We start from the raw sequence: 7,991 nt of genomic DNA on the forward strand, positions 1-7,991 counted from the left end.
TTACTAACCGGATAAACAGCCATTGGTGTGCCTTCAGTCGTGGTTGAGAGCCCCGTGTTGGTTAAAGTGTCCTTGAAGTTCATCGTCTGTAATTGTCCGCTCAGTCCTTTAACACTAGTGACTAGTTGGTCCAACTGTGCCTGTTGTTCGGCTTGCTGGTGAGCAAGTGACTCAAGGGAGTGTGTCACTCGGGCCAAAACCTGCTGATGACGACCTAGTAGTTGCCCTTGTTTGTTCAGACCCTTCTGAAAGGCTTCTAGGTCTGCCGTCTGCATGTTAGGCGAGGTATTCTGTAACCATTCATCAGAATCCAGACACGTGCGGATAAATCTGATAAGAATGGTTTTATTAACACTAGGCAAAAACGTAGTCAAAACACAGGCGTGGGTCAAAACCAAGAAGTGCAAAAAGATCACAAAAGTGATCATATCACGAGGCGAACAAAACAATAGAGCAAGACAAAAGACGAGGTCAAAAAAGCAGGCAAAAATAGTCAAAACACAGATCCAAAATACCAGGCAGCAATACAAAAGGGAACAGGCAAAAGGCAGAGTCAAAAAGTAAGCAAAGGTCAAAAACAGAATAATGCAATCCAAAATAACACTCAGTATGTTCTCAGGGAAGCAATACCTCACACTGATACTGGCTAAAGCCTGGGCTTAAATACTGCTCTAGCTAAACACATGATTTAGGCACACAGGTGGCTCCAGTTAGTTCTCAGGAGACTGAGATCTCTGACAGGTGTGTGGGACTGTGTCAGGAGTCACATGACCCCCATGTGTCTCTTGGGTAATGGAGTCCACATCGGACTCCGATTCCGAAGGGAAGTTCCTAGTCACGTGATCTCTCAAGGGAGCTTGGGAAATGAAGTCTATTTCAGTCTGTGAGTTCGTACAAGACGTGACATTTTGTTTCCAATCGAAACAACAATATTTGCACTATTTGTAAATACAATAAGTATTATGATTGTATTAAATAAAAATGAATAAAAATAAAAATTATTACCTTATGTTTCCTGTGAAGGCCTAGAAAGCCCTGAGGGTCAATCGTACCATTACAATGCTATTGTACTGGTGTTTCCAGTCAGGAGCTTGAAGAAATAGCTTATCATCCCAAGGCAGAGTGAGGATAAACATTTATTCAAAAACTGCATCTTTGCTGTTATGTAGAAATATAGGACAAATCTGAAAATTAAAGTGGTGAATCCAACACAACATTTCAGTTTTATCATAAAAAGCAAGTGTGGCAGTGCTTAAGCCATTCATCATATCTTCCCATTCGTTACAGTGTACTTTTGTATTATTGTTTGTTACAAGATCATGATGAAGACCATATGTTCCTTTTGCTTATTTCACCAAAAACCCACCTTTTAAAGCATCTTCAAACAATATCAATCCAGATGGACGTTTGCTTAGGGCAATACCCTTTAGGTCCATTCCTCATCACTGGACCTGAACCAGTTGTTTTCTGAAATTGAGTTATAAACTGAAACAGCACTGGAAAGGCATTTATTCAGTGGAAGAATGGACCAGGCTGTTTTGGTGTACTTGGCCCTGGGGAGAAACATATACCAGTTATCCTGCTGGTCCTCAGAGTTAGGGGTGTCCAGATTCTCAACTTGGGACTTGAACTGCACTCCTTGGTCTGATGTTATGTTATCTGGCAGCCAAATTTGTGGAATACATGATAAAAGTTAGGAGACCTGGAAGAGAGATGAGACAGTAGGTGTCAGAGAATTGATCAGCCACAAGCAGGTCATGTTACCACTGGATTCCAGGAAGTCTGGTTATATGAGGCTCGGCTATGTGCATGGAGTTGATGAAGTGGTTTTGAATATCTGATTAGAGACCAGACCACCAGTTGTTGGTAGACAATAGCTGTTGGTTGCATTTTACTCTAGGCTGTCTAGGAGCAGGTGAAGTGTCCTAGCTGATCAGCCTTCCACTAATAGCATCCGGAATGTAGATCCTCCTGGTGGACCTGTTTAGTGGTCTGGGATCATTATCCTGCTTGTCTCAGAGAAGTTGAAGGACGAAGCAGGTGGGAGGCAAGACTGGAGCAGAGGCAGGACCTGTGGGCTCTAGTTAACAGACCCTTGGCCTTGGTTATCTTGCAACCATTTTTGAGATGGAGAAAAAATGAAGAAAAGGGACAACATGGCTTGACAAGGAGTGAGGCATTGGGTCAGCGATCATGGGGATGTAACTGATGAACTGCTGGTAGAGAAACCACTGAAGCTCTAGAATAGCTTGCGCCCTGCCATAACTTGGTAACTTGGTACAACTTCCTTCCTGAAAGTCCTTACACTTTCCAAGACAATCTGCACATGACCAATAGGCTAAAGCAGGCTGAACAAAAGATCAGAATGTCATCCATTTAAACCATGATGAACTTGTGTAGTATGTCATGGAGGACCTCACTTACAATGGACTAAAACACTGGTGGAGAACACTGAAACAGTAAAACATGAAATATTGTCTACAAATGAATCACTGACCATTGGTTTGTGTGTACTTTCTAGAGATCACTCAGATGATCAGAGTCTACATGTATTTGGTATTCAGTTCAGGTATGAGTCTGAACACATTTGCCTCTGTAACAATCCAATCTGAACTTGAGTTTGGACACTACTGCGAGAGGTTTATTAACGCGACCAAAGTAAGCAGGTACGTGGAAACTGAATGCAAACACGGATTAACCAAAAACAAGGCTTAGAGAAGAAGAGCAGGCATGCAGCTTAAGCGTCATATCGGGTTAAACATGATACAAATAGTCCAGTTAATGAGAAGAAGACAAGCTGCAGGTCTGCTATTCGACAAGACTTCTGCTTTCGGCTGATTTGTCTTTGTGTAACTGCATGTAGTGTATTTGTGTAATTCCTGGTACCTGTTATACTCTCACTTTTGCATATGCAAACTGATACTCGGTATAGCATTGCCATGGATCATATGACTGTACATTTAACCACCGGAATCCTAGCTCTCCTGCATTGTTCTCTTCAACTGTGAAGCAGCTTCTACTCCTAAACCATGCAGCAGGAAAACTGCTCCAATAGTTCACAACTCAACGATGCCCTTCCAGTCTACAAAGCCAGCAGTGCTGTGTTGGCAATATGCTTTGTGCTGGGGGTCCCAGGGAATCTATCAGTGCTGGTGATTCTTGTCCGACGCTTGAAGGAGAACAGCTTCACCCTTAGAATGATGCTGAGTCTGGCGATGTCAGACCTACTGACTCTCCTTCCCATGCCGATGTGGATCTGGAGTCTTCTGCATGACTGGATCTTTGGCTTTGTTGCATGCAAGATTATCTCCTATGTTGAATACTGCTGCATCTACAGTAGCATGTTGTGTGTGACTTTCCTGAGCTTGCAGAGGTACTTGCAGGTTCTGCATCCTCAGAAATGGGCTAAACTTGGAACCAGAGGAAAGAACGGCCTTTTGTGTGGAATATGGATCCTGAGTGGAATGTTTGCCTCATATGCTCCTGTTCAGCGTGACGTAGGATGTGATCAGCATGGATTTCAGTACTGCTACCAACACTTTAGGAATAAGACAGAGCAAGTAGCCACATCACTATTTGAAATACTGCTATTTTTAACCTGTTTCTTCTTGCTGGTTTACTTTTACTATTGTCTCTACCGAGGGGTTAATGAGTCACCTTTCTTTAGCAGCAACAGAATGACCAAACTGGTGACGAGAATCGTTCTGGCATTCTTCATCTTTGGTGTGCCAGTTACTATCGCTAACATCTTAATCGTCGTTGCAGCACTGCTCGAGAATGAAATGCTGTCAGTAACTGCAGATCTTGGTGGCAAAATCTCCACAGCTTTACTGTTTCTGAACAGCTGTGTGAACCCTTTTCTCTACACCTTCTCTCTTAGACAGCTGCAGCGTCAGAGTACGGTGACAGAGACCTTAGGTCCTACACTGCAAAATGGTGCATGAAGACGTCCCCTATAAAAGCACTCATTTGTCTTCGATACTCTTTTTGTGCCAAGCATGCATTTTTTGTTGAAAATGGTTAATTAAGGTAGATATGCTTTGCTAAGATGGCCATCCAATGTCTGTTTGACATGTCACAGTGCCATGTTTAGCTTTTTAGACAGGTAATATCTAAAAAAGAATGCTTTTTTCTTTATTGTCAAGAATCCTGTTTCATCTCTTTGTTACCTTCCTATTAAGAAATATTAGATTTTTCATCTCTGGTTAAAGTAGTAAATTAGTCTGAATTATTATGGTAAGAGATGGTAGAAAGGCGTTACTGAGGAACATAACATTGCCTGACACACATTATTCTGGTCTTCTGGAGAATGGAGGTGTTTTTATTTCATTCCTGAAGCTGAAAAAGTTTTTGATTAATCTATGTGAAAGACCCCCATGACCCAGAAGGATAAGCGGCTTAGAAAATGTGTGTGTGTGTGTGTGTGTGTGTGTGTGTGTATGTGAAAGACCAAGCTTACAGCTCAAAGGCAACACCATATTAACAGGCAGAATTATACTAGCTATAAGTTCATTTTTTTCTGGGTTAGTTTTGCTAAAACTTGTTATAGAATGTTTAATGATAAATAACATTACAAAAAAATGTTAGGACCAGTCAGCTAACTAGTTAGCTTTTCTTGACTGTGAACAGTTAGTGTGATAAATCAGTCAGATTAAAAATGACTATACAGTGCTCAGATTTGGGATTAAAACGCAATATGAATATTAATGCGCTTGTACACATGCTGTTCTTTGTATTGCTTCATTAAATTTTGCTGAAAAACCTTATGTAAAAGACAACAAACCTCCTCAGCATCTCATGTTGATCCTTTTTTTGCTTCAAACTGGCCCATGTGCACATTTTGTCAGTTCTTAATATATATATATATATATATATATATATATATATATATTATATATATATATATATATATATCTGCACTGACTGTCTTGTAAAGCACTTTATTGTTGAATGAAAAATGTTTTAAATGAACTGTGCTTCTTAATTTTCTCTTGTACTACTGAACTATTTAGTCCCTTAGCACAAACGCTAGAGATGCTACCAGGTGGCCTGAACTGAATGTCTAATGGAGGTAGCAACAGTAACTAAGGGAGGAGGGACTATTAATTATTGCAACAGATATATCAGCAGAATGTTACATGGTTAAATTTGTTAAATTATTTTAATTGTATTTTAATTGTGTTTAGGCAAGCGAATATCCATTTTTTCTGAATTAATTTCAGTTATCAATTAGTTAAGAAACATTGCAGTGAGTAAACCAATTTCATTTATATTCTTTGTGTATGAAGGATCATAGCAGAGATGGTGTTTTTGCACTGGCACCCTACTTTTAAAAGAATAGTTCACTTTATCATTGGCTGTGGACTTTGCTGTCTATGGTGTCCTTATAGGTAAAATGCTAATGCAGAACGCACTCGAGCTATGATTGAACTTTCAGCTTGGCACAGAAACTCATTCTGCAAGTGCTGAACATACTGAACTTTTAATGGTTGGTGGGGACAAAATATTTGAGGTTTGTCAGTTTATTGTTTACACATATTTCTTTCACATTACTACCTACTACTTCCTCATTTTTCCAATAATTCCCATTCCTCTGCTTTATTGGAGATATTTTCTCATGGAGGGTGTATGACAAATCTATGAAAATCTTTTCCACATAGTTGTAGAAAGATAGGGATGGATTTGCCATAGCAGGAGGTTTTCCCATTATGTTAGGCCCTGGAAAATACTGTATGTGATGTAGGTGAAGTGTTTTCCTATTGAATGGATATATTCTTTTCTACACTCCACACACACACACACACACACACCAAACACTTTCTAAGCCACTTATCCTCCTGGGCAGTGGGGGGTGCTGGAGCCTGTCCCAGTGCTTATTGAGCAGAAGGCAGGAAACACCCTGGACAGGTCGCCCGTCCACCACAGGACAGAATACTTTCTAGTCTTAATCAATCATGAAGACTATTTCATAATGCATCATGCATCATAGCTTTTTGCTCGCTGGTGGGGCCCTATGTTGTGTGGTAGGTCCCCTTTTTTTCGCCCCAGCCTGAGTTGGCCACTGCAGTTTATATTTAATGTAATATATTTCATACTTCATAATCCACCATGAACTACTTCAAGAAACACAAGCTGCTGCTTTTGGAATGTTTTTCACGCCTGACTTGAACATAATTTTAAAAAAAAACAAAAAACTGATGGTAGATCAAACAAAACCGTGTGTATGCAAGACGGCCAAAGAATATCAGAGAAATAGAAGGGTTTCACAATTTATTTATTTATTTTTTTGATATTTTTTAAAAGTTATTTCATTATAATGTAAGTGTGCATTAACATTTGCAGAAAAAAGTTGCAGTTATTTTTTAAAAGTTTGCTGTTTACTTCTTTGCACTTCAAAAATCAAAAATCAGCTGTGCCCAAACTTTTGCACACAAACTTTTGCACACAACTGTGGCTTATTGAAAAATGAAAGAAATTCTGTTTGGAAATGTGGATTTTTAGTTAATACCACAATTGTATTTTAAGAAGAAGAAGACATTGTTTGAGTTTGACAGCATATTCAGTCTTATTTTGTGGATTTTACCTTGTCTGAAGGATATGATTTCCCATTTCCTCTCAGTGAGAAGTCTACAGAAACATACAGTGGCCATTGTGATTCACTTTGTTTCCTTGGTTGGCCTTGTTTCCAAGATAACATCAATTTGCATATGTAAATTCATACAGAGGAAACAAACAAGGAAACAAAGAACATAAAAACACAGAACAATGTCTCTACTGGTCATCTAACCATGACCGTAAAGTATCTCAACTTCTCCAACAGCGCACTGCCTACTAATGTTCAGATGAAATACACTGTGACTGGTGTTGGACTGAGGGTCCCTGGTCATGTCACTGGACTCATGTTCTATTCAGATGCTTGAAGGAATGTGGCATCAGCTCAAGGCAGACTGAAGATATTTAGTTGAAGATTTGTGTCTTTGTGGTTTGTTGGTAAAAATAAAGGAAAAAATGTAGCTTATTTGAACTTTTTAGGCCAGACAAATCTACTGTACTTGTTTTTGCATATATTGTTATAGTTTATATTGCATTTTCTTGATTTTTGCCATCTTTCTCCGCCTTCAAAGGTGCTTGCATATAACACGATACTCATATGTTTCATATCAACTCCAGTGGCTGTAAACTCTTCGCACACCAATTCATGTGTCTCTGATTTTGACTAAATGAGGAATGAAGGGCTTCCTGCATGATGAGTCAGTCCTTAGTGATTTCCTGAGAGTCCACTGGTCAGTTTCACACAAAATATAGACAGACACAAATTCATAAATTACACACCCGTGAGAGGCAGATGACGTGTTTCTCGACCCCTCTTCATAGCCTCATAACTCTGGATGTTAGTCACATATGATCTTGTGATAAGATGGAATGGAAAGGGCGACTCTACAGATTCAGGAAATGTTTGAACTGTATTTCTGCACCTTATTATCACTGAGATACAGAAACACATTGTTGCATGTAAACTTGTGTTTTGGATTTTTTTGTCTCTCCTGGTCTCTCCCTTCACAGCTGTACCTGTTGTGCAAACAGTAATGTGAGAAGGACCTCTAACCAGTCAGAGGCCTGGCTGGTGTAATTAGGGAGGAGCCTAAGCCTTAAGAGGCCTTCAAGATGGCTGATGAGAGAGGATTGATCATGTGTGCTGTGTTTTAAATCTCTTGTGTTAGGAATGTGCTTTTGTTTTAGGTATTTTACCAGCGTTTCTTTTAAGTTGGATATGGATCTTCTAGAGGTTTTAGAAGTCAGTCTGAAAATGGAGCTTGTGGATCTGCCTTGTCTGTAATATCACTGGCAGACTAGTATAGACTGTTTCCTATGGTACCACTACAAAAGCCATCACTAATGTTCAAGACATACATTGGAGAAAAGGTGTCTCCTAAAGGCAGGCTGCATTTCAATGTAACGTACAATGGCACAACTGACCAGTTAAAGCTCTA

At 39.7% G+C, this 7,991-nt stretch overlaps 1 protein-coding gene across 1 annotated transcript; it reads left to right on the plus strand.

Moving 5' to 3' along the window:
* Window positions 1-2,981: 2,981 nt before the first annotated feature.
* Window positions 2,982-3,944, plus strand: LOC118827652 (leukotriene B4 receptor 1-like). The gene has a single exon (XM_036599092.1). It carries the CDS (start codon window positions 3,030-3,032, stop codon window positions 3,942-3,944), a length of 915 nt encoding a protein of 304 aa, XP_036454985.1. The 5' UTR covers window positions 2,982-3,029.
* The last annotated feature ends 4,047 nt before the right edge of the window (window positions 3,945-7,991 follow it).

This window comes from Colossoma macropomum, unplaced genomic scaffold (genome assembly GCF_904425465.1).
Source record: "Colossoma macropomum unplaced genomic scaffold, Colossoma_macropomum, whole genome shotgun sequence".
Lineage (NCBI taxonomy): Eukaryota > Metazoa > Chordata > Actinopteri > Characiformes > Serrasalmidae > Colossoma > Colossoma macropomum.

What these genes read in the sequence shown, in the direction of transcription:
- LOC118827652 (XM_036599092.1), top strand. Translation starts at nt 3,030, where the DNA reads ATGCAGCAGGAAAACTGCTCCAATAGTTCACAACTCAACGATGCCCTT.